Source organism: Limanda limanda, chromosome 15 (genome assembly GCF_963576545.1).
Source record: "Limanda limanda chromosome 15, fLimLim1.1, whole genome shotgun sequence".
Taxonomy (NCBI): domain Eukaryota; kingdom Metazoa; phylum Chordata; class Actinopteri; order Pleuronectiformes; family Pleuronectidae; genus Limanda; species Limanda limanda.
In genome coordinates, this window is record NC_083650.1 from 26,892,733 (window position 1) to 26,913,951 (window position 21,219).

Sequence of the window (21,219 nt, forward strand, 5' to 3'; positions counted from 1 at the left end):
CTGGACCGGCTCCAACTAGAAGCTTGATCATAAAGGAAGGTTTGAATCCTCAGCGTCCAGATGGAGTCTGTCTCCACAACTGAAGCTGAGATGATTCCACAGGAGAGGAGCTTGATGCTGAAGCAGCTCTTCCTCCTCCTCGGTCCTAAACACTAAGGTGTTTAGGACCAAGTATTAGAACCTCTGTTTTATAAGAGTTTAACAAGAGATTAATTATTTATACTTAATATTTTGACTTGATCATATTAATCAGTTTTTCAGCTCTGAACATTGACTTGATCTGGTAGTTCTATTCATGTTTTAACTTGACACATTTTCATCAGCCACCCATAGAGCTTCATCACGTCTCCTCTGAGAAACCAACAGAGATCCTCGAGTCCAGAAACTTCAACAAAGTTGCTCTGGTTCCCACTGGATTTAGAAGAATTCAGTTTGGAGGGCTTTAAGTATTAATGATATATGGATTAATACGAAAACAGTTCAATAAATTATAATAAATGACTGGTGCTAGATTTAAAGGAGAACTCGGAGTCGAGCTGCAGCGCAGCAGAAAAAGCTTTTAATTATTTTTGCAAGAAACAGAAAGAACTTTTCAGACTTCGACCATATGAATATAACATCTGTCTAAATTACAGATTAACATCAGATGTCGCTCGACAACAAACCAGAAACATCCCGACAGTCTTTGTTTAACAAATGACAGAGAATAATCAACAGATCAGTTATTGCAGATTCTTCAGACACGTAGAAAACTGTTAATGTTGCTTTAATTATTTCCTCTCAAACGAAGACAACCTCCATCGTAAAAACAAACCAAAGAACGAGTGATGACCAAAGACAAGGTAGCAACAGGAAGAAAAAGATAATCGAGAGGACAGCCTGACTATGGATTAATAAATCTCTTCCTTTTTTAAAACATTTCCTTCTGATCACGAAGCAGAAAAGGTTCAGAACCAAGAACGAGCCGACGAGGAGAACGAGAGAAAAACGCTTCTGCTGCGATTTTAATCAGGATCATAAAATTTAAATTTTAAATCAAACTCAGACTCAGTCTGAACTGGTTCAAATTGATTCTCAAAAAATGTCAAATCTTGACCTTGATGTAAAAAAATGAACATTGAACTTATCATTTTAATAAAAAAAATGCACAGGTGAAAGTCAGAACATTTAGTGTTTTTCGGTCTCGTGGCCCTCGTCGTCTCGCGCTCTGACATCACAGGTGAAAAACAGCGAGTGGCGAAGCAGTGCAGCTGTGTTCGGGGGCGGGGCTTCAGGTGAAGGAGGACTCCCCGCTGTCCGTCTTCCATCGTTTACAGGTGGCGTTGGATAGTGGTGAAGAGGGGGCGGGGCCCGACTCTACCTTTCTTCCTTCGACACGTTTGACTTCCCTTTGCGTCAGTCGAAGGGGCTGAAGTCCCGTTCCAGATTCTCAGACTCGTCGTCGTCAGAGAAGAAGTCGTCCTCGTCTATATCGTCCTCGTCGTAGTCCTCGTGCCACTCGGGGACGAATTCTTCATCGTACTCGTCGTCCTCATCCTCGCCCCCCTCCTCTCCTGTGTTGTTGTTGTTATCCGAGTCTACAGCTTCTGACTTAGATCTGAGGAGTCGTCACAAGATTTCCATTTTACAAGTGCACATAGACATGCATGTTCAACTTCTGAACCAAACCAGCTGGACGACTGAGAGTCCTCACAGATACTCACACTTTGTTGGCGTCCCCTTGGTTGGACAGGTTGGACAGGTTGGACGCCAGAGTCGAGTCCAGTTCCTGACTGCTCTTCGTCTGATAACCCACCCGGAAGTCCTGCAACCACAGAAACAGGAAACATTCAGGACAGGTTCAGGAAATGTTCAGATTGTTTTAAAATGTGCTTAAACTAAATTTTCATTGACTGAAGTTTTCTGAACTTGTTCCAGTCTGTATTTAAACTGGTTACCTCAGATGCCATTCTGGTTTCAAGTTTATTTAAGAAAGAACCAGGATAAATCCAATATGCTTTAAAGTGGTTTCAGTCAGACTGGTGTGTACACTGTAGTCTGGTTGTAAACTGGTTTTGAACTGGCTCAAGCTGGTCACCTGGGTGGAGTGCTGCAGGATGGCGAGCAGCCGCTCCTGGATGCGTCGGATCAGTTCCAGTCCGGTGTTCAGGTGTTCTGGTTTCAGCAGCCGCACACACGAGGCCAGGTCCGTGCACTGCAGCAGCGTCTCCTCTGAGAAAACACGGCAGGTTCAGAAACTTGATGATGATGACGATGACGATGGCGATGAAGGACAGTCTCACCCAGCAGGATCTGCAGAGCATTGGTGTGAAGATCCAGAGCCTCCGTCTGTTGCTCCATCACATCCATCTTCTCCGTCTCCTGGTTGTAGTAACTGTAGACGCAGGAGTAGGCGAGTACCTGCAGACGACAGAGCAGGGCACAGTAAACATCAGCACAACCAGCCGCTCCGATGATTACGTCCACGACGATGGTTTTACCTTCCGAGCCTGAGCCAGGACTTTACAGGCGTCGATGACGAAGGTCAGCGACTTAATCTGCAGAGCTTCATTAATCGACGACACTTTGTTCTCCAAGTTGACGGCAAAGTCCTGAAACAACCAAACGTCAACGCCGATGTTTCACTGATGCAACGTCTACGAATAAAACCTCAGACAACTTCCTGTTCGACATTTAAAAACACAAACAATATCACGATCGTTCTAAAAAAATCCTGTTATGCCCTTGACCCTTGTGCTGCTAATCTGTTGAAAGTCAGAATTATGAGTCATCTCCCTGTTCTCCACCCTGGTGGTCGTACCTTGGCCTGATGGTGGAAGGTGCATCTCTCATTATAATCCTGGAACTTCTTCTCCTGACGTGCTGCTTTACTCACCTGCATTAAAAACACCATCATCATGATAAATCAGTTTAAACTACAAGTGTCCATCATATCATCTTCAGCTCTGACGTGAGGTGAACGTGCAGAACTCTGGGTCACATGTTCAAACTCACCATGGCAGAGCAGTTGTAGTAATCTTTGTGTGTTGGTTTCCATGGTTTCAGACATCGCCAGCAGAACCCGTGGTTACATTTGGCACACGTCATACTGAGGAGGGAAGGAGAAGAGCTTTGTCATCCTGTGTGTGTGTGTGTACAGTGTGTGTGTACAGCGTGTGTGTACAGCGTGTGTGTACAGCGTGTGTGTACAGCGTGTGTGTACAGCGTGTGTACAGCGTGTGTGTGTACGGCGTGTGTGTACAGCGTGTGTGTACGGCGTGTGTGTACAGCGTGTGTGTACGGCGTGTGTACAGCGTGTGTACGGCGTGTGTACAGCGTGTACGGCGTGCGTGTCGGTGCGTGTACGGCGCGCGTGTCGGTGCGTGTACGGCGCGCGTGTCGGTGCGTGTACGGCGCGCGTGTCGGTGCGTGTACGGCGCGCGTGTCGGTGCGTGTACGGCGCGCGTGTCGGTGCGTGTACGGCGCGCGTGTCGGTGCGTGTACGGCGCGCGTGTCGGTGCGCGTGTGTGTACGGCGCGCGTGTGTGTACGGCGCGCGTGTGTGTACGGCGCGCGTGTGTGTACGGCGCGTGTGTGTACGGCGCGCGTGTGTGTACGGCGCGCGTGTGTGTACGGCGCGCGTGTGTGTACGGCGCGCGTGTGTGTACGGCGCGCGTGTGTGTACGGCGCGCGTGTGTGTACGGCGCGCGTGTGTGTACGGCGCGCGTGTGTGTACGGCGCGCGTGTGTGTACGGCGCGCGTGTGTGTACGGCGCGCGTGTGTGTACGGCGCGCGTGTGTGTACGGCGCGCGTGTGTACGGCGCGCGTGTGTACGCCGCGCGTGTGTACGGCGCGCGTGTGTACGGCGCGCGTGTGTACGGCGCGCGTGTGTACGGCGCGCGTGTGTACAGCGTGTGTGTACAGCGTGTGTGTACAGCGTGTGTGTACAGCGTGTGTGTACAGCGTGTGTGTACAGCGTGTGTGTACAGTGTGTGTGTACAGTGTGTGTCGGTGTGTACAGTGTGTGTGTACAGTGTGTGTGTGTACAGTGTGTGTGTACAGTGTGTGTACAGTGTGTGTACAGTGTGTGTACAGTGTGTGTACAGTGTGTGCACAGTGTGTGCACAGTGTGTGCACAGTGTGTGCACAGTGTGTGCACAGTGTGTGCACAGTGTGTGCACAGTGTGTGCACAGTGTGTGCACAGCGTGTGCACAGCGTGTGCACAGCGTGTGCACAGCGTGTGCACAGCGTGTGTGTACAGCGTGTGTGTACAGCGTGTGTGTACAGCGTGTGTGTACAGCGTGTGTGTACAGCGTGTGTGTACAGCGTGTGTGTACAGCGTGTGTGTACAGCGTGTGTGTACAGCGTGTGTGTACAGCGTGTGTGTACAGCGTGTGTGTACAGCGTGTGTGTACAGCGTGTGTGTACAGCGTGTGTGTGTACAGCGTGTGTGTGTACAGCGTGTGTGTGTACAGCGTGTGTGTGTACAGTGTGTACAGCGTGTGTGTGTACAGTGTGTACAGTGTGTGTCGGTGTGTGTACAGTGTGTGTCGGTGTGTGTACAGTGTGTGTGTACAGTGTGTGTGTACGTACTGCAGGCAGCCCTCGTTCTTCTCGATCGGAGCCTGGCAGCTCGGGCAGCGTTTGGAGATGAGCTTGGCGAGATGTTTGCTCTGAGCCTCTGAACTCATCCCTTCATAAAATCCTCCGTCGTCCATCCACTGAGACATGTGACTGCAGCTGGATGGATAATGAGCCTGAGGATCATAGGTCAGAGGTCATCAACATCAGCCTACTGGTCTGCACATTCAACAAAGTCCGAGGTATAGTTGGCTGTGACCTCTGACCTCGGGGAAGTTGCAGCTGAAGCAGGACGACCAGCGGCACTTGGAGCAGGTTCCCATGCTGCCCATGTTCTCCGTACAGAGAATCTGATCACAGCCCAGAGGGTTGGTGCACCACGTCAGGTTAGAACAACACTCCACGTACACCCGCAACATGGCCTTCTCATACTGAGAGAGGAGGAAGAGACAAGAGGAGGAGGGGAAGGAAAGAAGGAGGAGACAAGAGGAGGAGGAGAGTTTGATCAGCTTCTCATTTACATCAACTTATTGTTTGGATTTCCATTTGACTTTTATTGTGAAATCTTCTTCATACGAATTAATTTGAAACATTTCACAGACAGGAAGCGACAAGCTATTTATTTATTGACTCTCCATCTGAAGCTGGATCGCCCCCTGCTGTCTGACTGCAGGACAGGTCCTAACCCCGTCTCCTCCATGGCTGTGTCTCGGAGGAACTGGTCTATGCAGCCGACTGGTCGCATTTAAAATAAAAAAATGTCACCACGCGATTTGCTGCCATTACTGGTTTAAATAACAGTTTGTCTCTCCAGCGCAGTAAAGGATGAGATGTGTTGGGAAGGATTCACCTGATGGAGACACTGAGTGACAGAACCCTGGAGAGGAGGCGACACTGAGACACAGCTTCTGATCGATTGAAGAGACAGTGTCAAGCTGTTTGTTACCTTGGCGACGGTGTCTTTGTCAGTGAGGATGCTGAGAAAGAACTGAGACGTGGGCTGAGCCTGGCAGTCTGTGATTGGACAGTTACAGTTCATCACCAGGTTCTGTTCGATCCTCGCCGTCAGGTACTCCTGCCAGCACGACTGGAAAACACACACACACACACATATTAAACACACACAGACATTCTAAACTGAGATTTTTCAAACCGAGGGCTATGAGAGTTTCCCAGAATGGATGGGTTCTGGTTCTGGTTCTGGTTCGGGTCAAATCACCGGCAAGCTGCGAGTCTTTTCTCCATTAATAAGGAATAAAAATTACGACAACGATACTAGAATCTTAGATGAATATTGTTTCAATGAATGGTTATTGTTTTCACAACATAAAAAAATTTAAATAAATACACCAGTATGCAATTTTTCTTTTCACGATAACCCCATATTTTCATATACTTTTATGATCCAAACAGTCCATTAAAAGTGGGACCAGCCCAAATGTCCTCACAAAGATATCTGTGCAAGTTCACCCAAGCACACACACCTTGCAGCAGTAGTGCATGCAGCTCAGTGAGGGGACCAGCTCCGTGGGGGGGCTGCAGGGGCCCAGGCAGACGGGGCAGGTGGAGGCGGGGCTCGGGGGCGGCTGAGGGTTTCGGCACTCGATTCCGGCGGCCATGATGAGGGAGTCCGGGTCGTCGGTGTAGCGCTGCACCAGCAGGTCCACGTTCCACTTACAGTGAACCAGCAGGTGCTCGGCCCGGTCCAGGTCCAGACTCAGAGTCCCAGACACCTGGAGAGACCGAGACCACATCAACTGAGAGAACACACCAGAAAACCAGAGAAACAGCTGAGTCACATGAAATCAAACTCACCTGCTGGACCGTCCTCTGCATCAGCTGACACACTTCCTCCTGAGTCATCGTCCGACCCATCGAGAACAGAACCGCATCCAGAACGCCATCGTCAAACGGCTGCAGACCTGAAGCCAGGCTGAGAGAGAGAGAGAGAGAGAGAGAGAGAGAGAGAGAGAGAGAGAGAGAGAGAGAGAGAGAGAGAGAGAGAGAGAGAGAGAGAGAGAGAGAGAGAGAGAGAGAGAGAGAGAGAGAGAGAGAGAGAGAGAGAGAGAGAGAGAGAGAGAGAGAGAGAGAGAGAGAGAGAGAGAGAGACACACACAGATGATTAAAAAAAAGACATGATGATGTATGTTCCTTTAGGAACAGATGAACTGAGGATGGGATGAAGATGATGAAGACTCTGAGACACTAAACTAACTTTAATAACCCGACAGACAGAGTTCACCATGTACAGAGTCAGATGTCACACCGGGTGTTTGCTTGGTGTTCGGCGGTGGCCGTGTCCTTCCTTAAGTCAGTGCGGCTCAAGCAGAACTGGGCCTGACCCTTCTTGGGAGTGGACGGGTCCTCGGGGAGGAACTCCACGATGTGCGGGTTCTCCTCATTGCGGCGGACGCAGCCTTTAGCGATGACGTGCATGATGCAGGAGAGCACGTCGCTGGTGCTGCAGCTGAACCGACCTGCACCCGGAGAACGAGACGCATCCTGTTTCTGACACGATTCTAGAACCTGGAGGACGGACCAGAACACAGAGAGATGTTAGAACATCGGACCTGAGCAGGGAGCTGCAGGACAGATTGATGGAACACAAATGTTTTGGCTTCAACATGAAAATTAAGTTTATGTAATTCTGGAGCTACGTTTTCCATGATGCTTTCACATGAGTTCAGTTTAAACTGAGTCAGACCAACAAAATAAAAAGCTCCTGTTCTTTCAAAATAAAAACAAATGTCCATGTAACTTTGGTGTGACCTCTGACCTTAAAGACGAGGTTGTCGATGTGCATCTCCTTCTCCTGCTTCATGATGTGAACGATCAGGCAGTAGATGTAGTTCCTCTTCCTCTCCAGCGACCGGGCCGCGTCCTCGTCCACGTTCAGGTACGTCTGCGCCGGCAGCAGCCGGAGCGACTGGGGGACGCCGTCCAGGCTGCGAGACGCCACCTGCTGGTTCAAACTCACCACACCTGAGGAGACAGACAGTGAGTCAGAGGAGGGGGAGGGTGTGTAGGTGTGTATGTGTGTATATGTGTGTGTGTCTGACCTTGGCAGGGATCGTCCAGCTGGCTGCAGATCAGCGGTCCTCCCTCACTAACGAGCGGCATCAGAGCATGCAGAAACATGGCGGCTGACAGACCTGTGGCGTGCAGCATGGCGTCCACCTGAACCTCCTGCAACACAGAGTCAGTGACATCACAACCACTGAGGACAGAGGAAACTGACCAGAGGATCCACATCAGACAGACACTGTGTGTGTGTGAGTGTGAGTGTGTGTGTGTGTGAGTGTGTGAGTGAGTGAGTGAGTGAGTGTGTGAGTGTGTGTGTGAGTGTGTGAGTGTGTGTGTGTGAGTGAGTGAGTGAGTGTGTGTGAGTGTGTGTGAGTGTGTGAGTGAGTGTGTGTGAGTGTGTGTGAGTGTGTGAGTGTGTGTGAGTGAGTGAGTGTGTGTGAGTGTGTGTGAGTGTGTGAGTGAGTGTGTGTGAGTGTGTGAGTGAGTGTGTGTGAGTGTGAGTATGAGTGAGTGAGTGAGTGTGTGTGAGTGTGTGTGTGTGAGTGTGTGAATGAGTGTGTGTGAGTGTGAGTGTGAGTGTGTGAGTGAGTGAGTGAGTGAGTGTGAGTGTGTGTGTGTTACCTCCTGCTGGTTGAGCTGCAGCAGGATGAACAGCTGCAGCGTGGACACGTGCAGCGTCCAGCAGCCGAGCTGCAGCTCAGCGTGTCCGAGCCACGTCCACTGCAGCCGCCGAGGCTTGGAGTGACTCAGACCATACATGGACTGACCTGACACACAAACATCAGTGGTGAGGATGTCATCACTACAGTAACGCACACACCAGGAACAATAATAAGCTCATCATGGAGACCAACATGTTTTCTCACTAAGTAATTAATGAAACTTCATTTGGTTGCCAAGGTAACATCATGACCTTCCGGTGCAGTACTCCACAGAAGTACGGTACTTCCTGTGATTGATCCAAAAGTCCAAACTCTCCATCAAAGTGTTTTGACTCTGGAACAGAACCAGGTTCAGTTTGATCCAGACCCAGAACTGCTCTTCTGCTCTGAGGAACCGTTCACACCTGATGTTCAGGTTCAAACTGAACTGAAGAGTCTGAAGCTCTGAACACCAGGTGTGAACGAGTCCTGAGAGTCTTAAAGGAAGAGTTCAACCAAAAATTAAAATTCACTCATCTAGTCACCAATATGATGGAGCGAGTGGTGAAGTGTTTGAGTAAACAAAACACTTTTGGAATTTCAGGTATAAACAGTGTTGCAGGTAAATCAATACAGTTGAAGTCAATTGTGATCAATTCTTCAAACGTGTAAAAACAGATCAACACAAACGACCTCTGCTCCGGTGGTGTCATCCCAGAGTCTGTAGAACCAGACCGTCCTCACTGACCTCAACGTGTCTGTTGTCCCTCTCGTGGCCACGTCCTCGGGGGGATCACAGCTGACATGCTAAAGACATGTACTCGTTCCAAGTGGAATGGAATGTTGGGGCTCACGGACACAAGGAGGAACCGGTCACTTCAGTTGTTCTGATTTGGCTGCAACACTGTTTATCCTGTCAATTTTCATTTTAGTGTGAACCATCCCTTTAACCCATGTTTCTAAACATAAAGAACTTTTTACCTCTGCTTTGTAAGGTGACCTTTAGTGCTATGACAGGGGCCTATGAATAAAATGTATTATCATCATTATTATTATAGTATGGTCAAAGTATGGGTGAACTGGAACTAACTGTGAGTGTAGAACTGGGTGAACTGGTGCAGATAGGAGCAAAGTTCGGGTGAAAAATGTTTTGCTGGTTGGTCCAGGAAGCAGAGCGAGGACACAGCCCAACAACGAGGAGACAGAACCAGAACCTGGGCATCGGCCTCATCCTCTGACTCCTCCCACTCTTGTGTCATCTACGATAACAAGAAAAGGACTGAGTTAAAAAACAGAGTTAAAATCAAATCTCCAGTATGATTTACACTGTTCACCTCAAACAAAAACTCAACAGTGGGTGCATTAAATAAACTAAAACCTAAATGACATAAAAACAACCACGAGGAGGAGGCGTGTCTTCCTGCTCACCTGGTCGTGCTCCTGCAGTCGGCAGTCGAACTGCTGCAGCCTGTACAGGTGAAACTCCTGCTGCAGCTCGGACGACTCGCTCAGGTTCTTCAGCATCTGCTGAGGGAAGCGGTTTGGGAAGCAGCTGCCGATCTGATTGATGACAGCGGTCTCTAACCAAACATTGCCCTGAGCCAGCAGCCGGTCGCCCAGGTAGTACCTGAGGAGAGAAAAGGGCTTGATGTCATCATTCGTCATACTGACATGTTTGAGTTGCATGTGACTGCTAGTGGTCCGTTGTCTAGTGATGCTCGCACCTGTAGAAGTGTTCGAAGGTGTTGGCGAGCTCCAGGCCCGACAGGAAGAGCATCGGCTCCAGAAACTGCTGCAGCCGCTCCAGAGTTGCCACGGTGCCGGACGCCGCGCCGCCAACCTGAATCATCTGATCGATGTACTGAGCAAAACGCTCACTCACCTGCACACCAAGACAACTGCGTTATCACACTGGAGAGATCAAGTAAGCCTGAATTCAACCCAAGTTTAAACTGGTCATAGGTAGAAGAGGAGGAAGTGCTTCAGTCGATTATATTTTAATAATAAGTGTGAAGACAAATCTAAGTAATGATCCAGGACCAGTTAAACTGGAATCAAACAAAGCTGCATTTACATCTTGTGGTAAAGAGCAATGTTGATCAAAAAAAATCTGTGAATTTGATCCTGGAGGGAAACTGGGTGTGAGGCACGTTTGCGTCAAACTATTTAATATCCAGAGGTTAAGCAGCCGATTTAAAGGAGACTTACTCCAGGACCTACACGCACGGTTCAGATCATGAAGACAAACCAGACTTAATCCTGTCAGGACCTACGTGCATGGCTCGGAGGATGGAGAGCTGCAGCAGCGCAGCAGAGAAGCCGTGTCGAAGGGCGAGGACAAACGCCGTCTGCTGCCCGAACAGCTCCTCCATGGCGTTCTTCAGCCGCAGGTACAGAGTCCGGTAGCGCTCCACGAAGTCGGGATGCCTGCAGTTCAACTCCAGGAACTTCTTTACCTGGGGGGTGTGGGGGTGGGGAGATTCAACATCTGGACCGAACCGCACGACGATCCACTGATGTTCAGATATAAACATGATGTTCTTACCTGGCGCTTTACCACCCCCTGCCAACAGAGGGCGATGCCTGCAATGCTACTGCTGCTCTTCACTTTGGGTTTTGCTGAGGAAGATGAAGAGGAAGACGAGGCAGAGGTGGCGTCTTTGTTTTTACCATCTTTACCATCTGGAAGAGAAGTTGAAAAATGTATAAATTGAAATAAATTATCATTGACAGTTGAAAATCAGATAAAAAAATGGCAGAAACATAAATAGGAAGAAGCTGTTGACATGCTCTGTGCTTCCTTTCTATCTTCAATAAACAAAAGATCAGTGCTGCAGCTGCAACAGGAAATGTGCCGTCAAAATAAGAGCATTGCAAACTAAAGGAAAAGGAGAACGTGTCCTGATGACATCAGCGTTGTTTGTTTGAAGCCGCTCAGACAAGGAGAAGAAAGTGTCGTCCCCTGCTGGACACTACAGGTTTTACAAAATCAGATCATAAAAGCTGAAGTCTGAGTTTGAAGCTGAAGATAAAAAAATGCAGAGGGTGGAGCTAAACATCAGTGCGAGTATTTTTCAGCTTTTCTGTTATGGCATAAATGAACAAATTATTACAGCAAAACAAGTGTATTAAGCCGCTGTTGAAAATAGTCCATAGGAAAGTTCCTGCTTCGGGTTTGATTCATTTTTAAATGATACTATTTGTGTGTATCATGTTTTTTAGGATCAGAAGTCAGTCAGCATGTTTTCAGTTCATCTCTGCTGCCAGCAGAGGGCGATGTGATGGTTTCCTCTCGTCTGGACACGGAAAAGGTCACAGAGCAGATCATGCACATCCTGCAGATGAGAGTCTATGAATGGTTACTTACTCTTCTGCTCTTTGCTTCTGTTGAGACCTTCTGAAAAAATAAATAAATAAATAAATACTTTACACATGGAGTAAAAATCTCTTTTTAACCAGATGACATGTGATGAGAAATGACCAAACACATTAAAGTCAGTCTCACTTTACAATTTATATTTAAATAGAAATGCTGTTCCTTCCCAACGTGTTCCTAGGTCTTTGTGCTCAGTGACAATGTTTGGTCACAGATGATCTAAACGAAGACGACAGCACAACAAACATGGTGGCGTTTCAGACTCACTGGATTTGACGGGCGGTTTCAGCTCCTCGCCGTCCATTTGACTCGTGTCCACGTGAACCAGCAGGTGTGTGAGACGTCTCACTCTGGAGTTAAAGATGGCCGCCCGACTTTTGCAGCGACGGGCTGACTCAGTGTTATCCAGGTACTCGCTGAGCAGCCAGGACAGAGGGCTAGACGCTGAGGATTCTGGGTAAAAACAGAGCATAGGGGAGGACCAGCTACAGTGTTTAACCTTTTCTGTGACAACCAAACTGTAAAGACTGAACTTTATTGTAAAAAAGCAATTTTCAAACACAAACTCAACAAAATAATTAACAAATTTATACTTGACAACTGTGTATGTGGCTATGCATGTGTGTACCTGACTGTGTGATGCTGTGGACGATGGGGGTGATCAGCGCCTCCCAGCAGGTTCGACCCAGAGCTTCAGCCGCTTCAGCGTCAGGAAGAAAACGATCAGCAAACATCTGCTCATGTCTCAGAGCGCTGTTCAGCCTGAACACAGAGAGAGACAAACAGAGAGAGACAATTTACACTCAAGGAAACGTGATCAAACTACATACAGTTTATGTTCTCATAGAGAAACTATAAACAGAGCAGCTGTTGGTCTGTGACGGAGCAGAGAACCTCTCTGTGACCCCACGTCAGCCTGAAACTCTCTTACTGCAGCAGCACTAGCCTAGCTTAGCATAACGACTGGAGACAGCTTGTGTTGCTTAGCTAGGAGTCAGTAGTGCTTTATTTCTGTCATATGACTGTATTATTACTACAGTATTATTAGTGCAGTAGTAGTATTCTTGGAGGAGGTTACTTGTTGAAGAGCTGCAGCAGCTGCGTCTTGTCGTCCATCACTTCCTGACACCAGGTGTGAGCCTTGGTGCTGTAGAACAGGTACGTCCGACAACACAGCTGCTCTTTAAACACCGGCCAGAATGTGGGCTTTGGACCCAGAACCTCGAACCCGTGGACCCGAGTGTCGATCCCGCCCTGTTACAAAGGTCAAGGGGTCAGGATACTACAGAAGGATTTTGCTAAATCATGGACTGGAGTATGATGTAGAGTATGAACTGTACTTTTACCTGCTGACATCTCTTGATCCTGATCTGGATGATGGACCAGAAGCGAGTCATGTTCTCCAGCAGAACCACGCGACTGGCTGAAGGAGTCACGTTCACCTGCACAGACACACAAACACAACATGAACAGTTTATCTGTGTCTATTACAACACATCTGTACCCATGGTAACATGTAGATTTGATGTTCAGGCTCACAATGTTGAGCTCCGTGTTGATGTTGGTTGGGTCGTCTCCTCCCAGAACCAGAACCCGGGCCGGCATATAGCTAGAGTCCTCGCTGGCCACCAGGATGGCCAGTTGCCTACACGGACAGACACACACACACACACACACACAGTGAGTACACTGCAGTACTCACACATGTATCAGTATTAGCATGTAAGCGTGTCACCTGATGACGACTCCTTTGTGCATGTAGACGTTGATGAAGTGTGACCCTGTGCAGCCGTTAGACTCCCAGTATGTTTTGGGGTTCTTGTCGGTCAGTTTGTTAGCTCGATGGTGATTGGATGAAACCTCCACCTTCTCCCAGCACTTATCCTCCTTCAGCTCCACGCTAGACCCTGAACACAGCACGAGTTCCAGCTGTCAAAATGCCATAACCACAAGATTCACTTGTGTGTGTTAGTCAGTGTGTGAGTTTCTTACGTAACCATATGACTAGGTTGTGACTGATGTGTGTACAGTGTGTGTTTTTCTCAGTTTTTAGAAACATCTCACAAACAGGAAGTGGATGAAAGAACCTTGGCACAGGTTCCTGAGGAAGACGTCGAAGAAGGGGATGTTGATTGGTTGATGGCTGCGGCGGTGCTCCTCGATCTGACCCAGAACCATCTGGCAGAAAAAACAGCGACCACTTAAATGACTCCAGTTACCATGGAAATAACAACGTTTCACTCTATGACGTTGACCCATCGCTGCATCACTGAGAGTACAGGGGCATCTCTACCCCGCCCCCCCCTCCCTCTGTGGTCACCTGTATACAGCCGGCCAGGACACTGGTGGTCATCTTCTTGTAGAGGCTGGCATACTTCTCGCAGTCGGAGATGAGGTCACGGAGCTCGGTGACTAGCAGCAGGTTGGTGCCATGTTTGTCCAGAGCTTTCACCAGAGCGTCTTTCATCCCCAGACGACACATCACCACGGCGTAGTCTTTGTTCAGGGACGCCAGCCGGTACAGGAAGCGGACAAACTGCTGGACCACCTAAGGACAAATCACAGGAGGTTAATGCATGTCAGCCGGCTGGTTTCGGTTTCCATCGGCACACTTCAGGAGTGCACCTCTCTGTCGTTGACGAATGCCGTCATCGATGATAGGCAGGGCTCAATGCTCTCGTGCCACGGCAGCACATCCTCCTGGTAGTTGTCCAGGATCTTGTTCAGGATCCTGCACGTATCAAAACAAAGTCCAGATTTATCACCATAACAACAACAACGCCACATAGAGGTCAGGTTGTGATTTGCCCGTACCTGAGGATGGAGAGCTGCACGGCTCGGTCGGCTCGGTGCTGCTCCATCAGACGAACAAGGTCCTGGTACGTGTCACGACTGTGAGTTACCTGATCAACAAACACAGACGGATCAATAACCAGAAGGATCCTGCCGCTAGGATTATTACATTAAATTATTCAGCTGTTATCTAACCGCAGGATGTGAAGAATGTGAAGACGTCTCATGACAAACACTTTGTTAGTGAAGCATTTTCTCTAACAAAGGATCTTTGGCTGAGTTTTAACATTAAGAATCAACGTCGCCTCCATGGAACAACCTGTGAGGTGTGTGTGTACCTGAGTGCGTTCATCCTCCAATTGTGAGGCGTCGTCACACAACAGCTGCTCCAGAGTCTGAATAACCTCTTTAGTCGCTGTCAGTTCCTTCAGACTCACAACCAACATCTGGAGCTCAAAGTCCAGCTGTTCAAGATCGTCTACAAGAGAACACACACGCACAGTTTAGAAACATTGAGCCTTGTTTGTAACCATCGCAAAGTAGATTTCTCTGTCATCACAGATTGTTATAGTTTTCTTTCAGGTACAAAAGGAATTTACGAGAAATTAGTCTGCTGTTATTTAAATATTAATTTGTCATACATTTGTAACTTTTTTAAGTAAATAAATAAATCAAACCTCATAGTTACATGATTGAGTTTAAACGATAATAGTTTAAATGTGAACGACTGTGCTGAAGAGCTTAGCAGCCGAACCCTGGACACTCATACCTTTGCTCTCCAGTTTGTGGACCATGGAGATATGGTTGAGAGCGATGATGGCGAGCATGGTCTCCGCTCGGGACAGAGTCAGACATTTCTTGAGGACGGTGGTGACTTCACATGCTACCAGCTGCTCCGCCAGACTCTTATGGTTGGAGATGAGCATGATGATAACAAGCAGGCCGTTACGCACTGACAGCATGCAGCTGCACAGAAGAAATCAGTAATCAACATTCAGGAGGCAATGAGCAACAGAGAAACCTGAACCGGGAGTCGGTCCGTTACCCTTTAGTCTTGAGCATGAGGTCGATGGCGGAGGGGATGGCTCCCAGCAGCCCTTGGGAGCCTTCGGGCGTGGCTGAGCCGATGCTGGCAAAGATCTCCAACATCATTTGAGTGCCTGACTCGGAGAGAGGAAGACCACTGCCCACGCTGCGGAGGTCGTGTTTACTGGCTCCAGTGATCACCTTCAGAGTCTGATGGGGGGACGCTCACGTTAGCTCTGTTGTATTAGTAACTCCACTTGTCTAAGTTCACATGTACAACAACTGAGGATGTCATGCAAATATTCAGTGCCATCTAGTGATGAAGTTATATTTTAGAAGCAATATCTGTGTATACATAGATACAGTGTGTGTGTGTGGGTGTGTGTGTGCTATTATGCAGAAGGTATCTCACCGCGAGCGCCAGCTGCTGAACATGTGTGACCGACGAGAACCCCTGCATGCAAGTCAGGATGGCTTTGACTCCGCCCTCAGTGGCGAAGGAAACTCTCCACTCATATTTCAGCATGAGAAGGTGAATGAGTCTCAGCGTGCTGATCACTACGTCTTTACACGACGACGACACAAGTTCCACGAGCAGCTTCAGCACCTTGTCCCTGTGGAAACCAACAGAACCAGTCTGACCTCAGGAACCTCTCCTCCACCCCTCCATCCCTCCACCCCTCCACTCCTCCACCCCTCCATTCTGTGAGACCAGCTCATCTTCTCACCACCCTGTTGTGTTTCTCACCGTATGGTCTGAGCAGATTCGCTCCTCATGTAGTTTTTCTCCTGGACTCCTCTCTCCTCCATCAGTCTGGTGATGAAGAGCACAGCAGCAAGCTGCTGCACCCGGTCTGAGCCCGACCCCCCCTTCTTCAAGACGTCCACCACCTCCCCCATCTTCTCCAACGCCGTCTTCTTCCCCTGGACCATGAGGTTATTAAACACTGCAGGGAGATCAGGTTGAGAGGCGTTGATACAGAGACATGGATATTAACTTAAGGCTGAAGATCTTCTCTCTCTTTCTCACCTGTAGGGCTACGTATCGTTTGTTTTTCTCATACTGGTGTTAAATCAATACCAAGGGTATATTGTAAGTTGGACTTTAGCATAATAACCATTAAGGGTTAGGGTCTATTTAATTTGAATATAAAAATGTGCTTTGACATTTTGTTTTCTGGAGTGTAAAGTAGCTACAAGCTAACTGTTGGCTACAGTTACGTGCTGCCAGAGTCATGAAGAGCAGAGGAACAGAGCTCTGCGCTGTGATTGGCCCTGTGGGTAGCAGCTCTTTAGGTTATATGAACTGTATCTACACCTGCTCACCTGTGATCTTGAGCTCCAGGTCATCAGGGAGCTCGCTGTCGTCCTCTGCTGGCAGCTCGCTCTCCATCTCTGAATCGGCAGGAACCTCCTTCTTCAGTTTCTTTGAGACCGAACCCATGACTGATGACGACGAGGAGCCTGGAGCTCCTCCTCCCAGCGCTGATGAAGTCAGAGAGCTTTCAGCTGAAAACAGAGAGTGAGAGTAAGCAGTGTCGTCTTGACAACAGACTGGTGTTTGTGGCGTCTCCGTCCTCACCCAGCAGCTCTTCATCCTCCAGACGTCCTCCTCCTCTCCTCAGATAGTGTTTGGAGAAGGCGTGGGAGCACAGCAGGTCGCTCAGACACGACGACGGCAGCTTCTGCTTCAGGTAGTGAAGCAGCTTCTTGGCCATGTCTCCAGGGACATAGAGACTGATCAGGTACGAGTCGTCAAGGTCTCCATCCTGCAGGAAGAGTCAAATGTATTCACCTGAGACCTGTCCCAACACTGTTGGGCCACCTCCATCTGACCCGGTTTGATTTTCTAAGCTTTATTGACAGACACAACGTACCAAAGGCTCAGTTTCCCAGCATTTTCTCTGATTGCTGTGTTGTCTGCGTGTTACCTGCTCCTCAAGGCTCTGCAGCAGGATGCTGTTCATTTCCTGCTGCTGCTTGGCCTCCAGCTTCTTGATGAAGAAGATTATCTCCCACCACTCTGCTCGGCTCAGAGCTGCCGGCTCTGCCTGCAGACCCTCCAACAGGTACGGCAGCGAGTAGAGACCACCAGGCGGCTTTGAGAAGAATGTCTGATTCACTGAGGAGAATTATTTTTTTTTCAGTTTCAGGGTCAGATGGATACAGGTGAGTGGCAGGTCATCAGGTCCTACCTGCGGTGAGTTTGAGCGTCTCTGTGAGGGACGAGGCTTTTTCCTGCGTTTCTTTCTCGGCCTGAGTGCTGCTGCCGCTGCCCAGGATCTCCACCATGTGCCAGTGGACCCAGTATGTCCTGGACAGCGAGTTCCAGTACACCTTAATGCAACACCAAAACACACACAGCACAGGTCAGAACTGATTCAAAACATTTCGACCTTTATTTTTTTTTGTTTTGTTCCCTCTGAACCTCAGTTTTCACTTCAGTATTTACAACAGCAGGGGGCGCTGCAACCATGCAGCTGTGAGTTTCTGTTTTAAAACACAAACTTCTTTCATCGTTCATGAATCAACTGTTGTTTTACTGAGCATCACTCATCAACATCTGCTGCATCAATGGACAAAGAATGACAAACATGAAGATTTATGATCTGAACATGTGAATAAAACAATAAATAAATCTTTGAAATTGATTGTGATGGTTAAATGATGAACTCATTTCCTCACCTGAACGGGTGGCGAGCCGTCATTGCTGTAGCGAAATTCTCCTTCATCGCCAGCGCTCACCTCCTCGTAGTCCTCCAGCATGCGGACCATCATGCCGCTCTTCAGGTTGTCCTGGACGTACTCCACGTAGGCTGACCGGCAGGCGAAGTCGGAGCGCGTTTTGAATCCGTTTCCCAACTTCTTCTTCGGCGGTGTGATGGCGGGCGCTGCGACGGCCGAGCTGATGGGGAGAGCGATGGGGGAGGTGCAGAATCGAGGCTGGAAGATGGACCTGAGGACAGGGGGAGACGCCTCCTCCACCTGCTCTTCCCCGGCGACTCCTCCTCCGGGGCAGTGGGCGGAGCCGTTGGGGAGCAGGCGGTTGCGGTCCCAGCCCATCACTCGGACCAGTTCTGAGATCAGATTGGCCATAGCCATGGTGAAGTCGAACTCCCGCTGGACCCTCAGGTGCTCCGTGTGGTGGCCGGCGCTGGTGGAGGGGCTGGCTTCCTGTCTGTCAGAGGACGAATCCGTCCCCGCTGTGTTGAGTTTGTCCATGAGAGACGTGACGCACAGGTAACGCTTCACCAGAGAGAAGAGTAGCTTCCCCGGAATCTGATATACAACAAGAGGAATGTATAAGAGCAAGCAACGCCACTCCTCCTACTGCAGGGTTCCTGCTGGGCTCAGTGGACAGTGTCTCACCTGAGGCAGGTGAATCCCCTCGAAGGAGATGCCATGCTCCTCCGAGGACGTGGTTTCGGCGAACAGCTCCAGGAGCGTGTAGCGGTTGTCGAAGTCCATGTGCTGCTCGATGCCGTCCTGCTGACTGAGAGACAGGAGGACGTACGCTCGACTTCCTGCAGGGATGGAAACCAGAAGACAAGCCGTCACCTCCTCACCTGCCTGCTGCCCTGATGACATCACTCACACAGACACATTACGAAACATAGAATATTACACGCGTGTTCTTACTGTTACAGACACCGTGTGAGAGATTCAGTTCATCACCATGGAAACACTAGTTCACATTGATCTTGTGAATGAGGTTTTGCTGGTGAGCTGACCTGCGTCGTGTGAGGCCAGGGCGCGGAGCATCTTCCCGGCGCTGCGTCGGGTCTGCGTCTCCTTGTTGCACAGCAGCTCCATCAGCAGGTTGAGGGCGCCCGTCTCCTTGAAGACGCCGACCAGCGAGCCGATGCCGGCGTAGGCGCTCAGCACGTGGATGGTGTGCGTGATGCTGATGGAGAAGTCGCTCTTTTTTGCCATCTGCTTCCTTGCCCGACACACCAGGTTCTTCACGTCTTCCTTCATGTCCGACAGCTCCACCTCGTCAAAGGTGACGTCTGCCGGGAACTCGTCGCCACCTCTCCTCTGGGCGCCGTCTGCGGTCTCGAAGCCCTGCTGCTTCTCGTGGAGCTGCAGGGGGCGCTGTGTGTCGGTTTTCCTCTTGCCCAGCAGAGTGGGGCAGTTGGCGTACACATCCTCTGTCGACATCCACATCAGGATGTTCTCCGGTTTGGATTCACCTGATGTGGAGCTGCTGGACCCGCCCACTCCAGAGCTGCCACCACCCGCCCCACTTGTCTCACTAGCCCCGCCCACAGAGCTGGAGCCGTCATCGATGGTGATGAGGCACCAACGGATCAGGTACTCTGTTTGGCTATCATGGGTTCGGCGCTGGCGGATCAGCTCCTCAGGATACGCCTGCAACTTGGGGCCGAGCTGGACCAGAAGGTTCCCATTGCGGCGTTCGCCCACCATGGTCGCTATGGAGACAACAGAGGATCAGAGGTAAAGACAGAAGAGGAGGAGACAGAGGAGGAGGAGACAGAGGAAGAGGAGGAGGAGACAGAGGAAGAGGAGGAGGAAGAGGAAGAGGAGATATTAGAGATGGTGCAGGTCTCCTATTGTCACCAGATGTGGAGTTGAGCCTTGTTGCTATAGAAACACTGGACCTGGGTTAATGACTTCTCTCCGTCTCCAGAGTGACGTCACTCGTCTTCTAATACCTGGACCCTGAGACCAGCCCTGAGACCAGCCCTGAGACCAGCCCTGAGACCAGCCCTGAGACCTGGACCCTCAGACCAACCCTGAGACCAGCCCTAATACCTGGACCCTGAGACCTGGACCCTGAGACCAGCCCTGAGACCAGCCCCGAGACCAGCCCGGGCCCAGGCCTGAGACCTGGACCCTCAGACCAGCCCTGAGACCAGCCCTGAGACCAACCCTAATACCTGGACCCTCAGACCAGCCCTGAGACCAGCCCTCAGGTCCCGGCCTCTGCTGTTCACTTCCCCGGTTCTTTACCCGGTTCTTTACCCGGTTCTTTACCCGGTTCTTTACCCGGTTCTTTACCCGGTTCCCCGCGGACCGGCTTCACTAACCGCGTCACGGACTCGTCCACTCGTTAACCCCCCCCCCCGGTGGTTCAGAGGAACACGTCACACCGAACTCCGTCTGAACAGCGTCAGATTTGAGGTCAACAGGTTAATGAGGCCGTAACAACAACCTGAACGCGCCCGGAGTGAGTCCGCTGGGGGGGGGGGGGGGGGGGATCTCCGGGTGACTTCCGGATCAACCAACGGAAGTTTATATAAACTTCAGCCGGAGTTCTGACTCTCCGGGTGTCAGCTGATTCAAAGTTGATCTTGTGTTTAATCAAAGGTCAGAGGTCAAATTTGATGTAATTATTATAACGTGCGGGTCATATGACGTGAATGCTGACGCAGATTCAAAGTCTAAAATAAAACTGTTTCCTCTCGTTTTAAAGTCGAAGTGAACTTCATCAGCTGCGGTCCCCCCCCCCGGCCTCCGGCGTGCTGTTGTGTCGGTGCCGGGGTGAGTGGGTTCGGGTTCGGGTTCGGGTTCGTGTGAGCCGAGCTCCGGGACACTGACCCGGGATCTGAGCTCCGAGCCCCGGGCCTGGCCAGCTGTCCGCCCGGGTCAGCCCGCTCCGGCCCGGAGGCAGAGCCGCCGACATGTGAGCTCTTACCGGCCGAGTCCCAGACGCTTTCCCCGGCTCGAGTCCTGCTCCCGACCCGCTGTGGAGCCGTCGTGTCCCGGGTTGGTGTCCCGGGTTAGTGTCAGTGTCCCGGGTTAGTGTCAGCGCTGCGAGTCGCTGGATGCGCATTA

The 21,219-nt window shown here is 50.1% G+C and overlaps 1 protein-coding gene across 3 annotated transcripts; it reads right to left on the bottom strand.

Moving 5' to 3' along the window:
• Nucleotides 1–537: 537 nt before the first annotated feature.
• LOC133020185 (cullin-9) lies at nt 538–21,219 on the bottom strand. 3 transcript variants are annotated; one of them, XM_061086656.1, is made up of 45 exons: nt 21,080–21,219; nt 19,152–19,853; nt 18,790–18,944; nt 18,106–18,699; nt 17,616–17,757; nt 17,352–17,542; nt 17,003–17,189; nt 16,747–16,929; nt 16,169–16,367; nt 15,833–16,034; nt 15,440–15,630; nt 15,164–15,360; nt 14,733–14,872; nt 14,416–14,504; nt 14,227–14,332; nt 13,922–14,149; nt 13,689–13,779; nt 13,337–13,508; nt 13,141–13,246; nt 12,948–13,043; nt 12,680–12,855; nt 12,230–12,363; nt 11,869–12,054; nt 11,593–11,622; nt 10,771–10,907; nt 10,499–10,681; nt 9,950–10,107; nt 9,654–9,852; nt 9,316–9,484; nt 8,206–8,351; nt 7,620–7,746; nt 7,337–7,542; nt 6,827–7,086; nt 6,376–6,493; nt 6,045–6,293; nt 5,507–5,647; nt 4,827–4,991; nt 4,573–4,736; nt 2,995–3,088; nt 2,801–2,875; nt 2,481–2,591; nt 2,283–2,400; nt 2,078–2,211; nt 1,704–1,804; nt 538–1,597 (listed from the first exon to the last, which is right to left on the bottom strand). In XM_061086656.1, exons 2-45 carry the CDS (start codon nt 19,846–19,848, stop codon nt 1,396–1,398), a joined length of 7,749 nt encoding a protein of 2,582 aa, XP_060942639.1. In that variant the 5' UTR covers nt 19,849–19,853; nt 21,080–21,219; the 3' UTR covers nt 538–1,395. The 3 variants fall into 3 exon arrangements, with proteins under 3 accessions (XP_060942639.1, XP_060942638.1, XP_060942637.1); XM_061086655.1 differs by having other exon boundaries at nt 11,593–11,619; nt 17,298–17,542; XM_061086654.1 differs by having other exon boundaries at nt 17,298–17,542.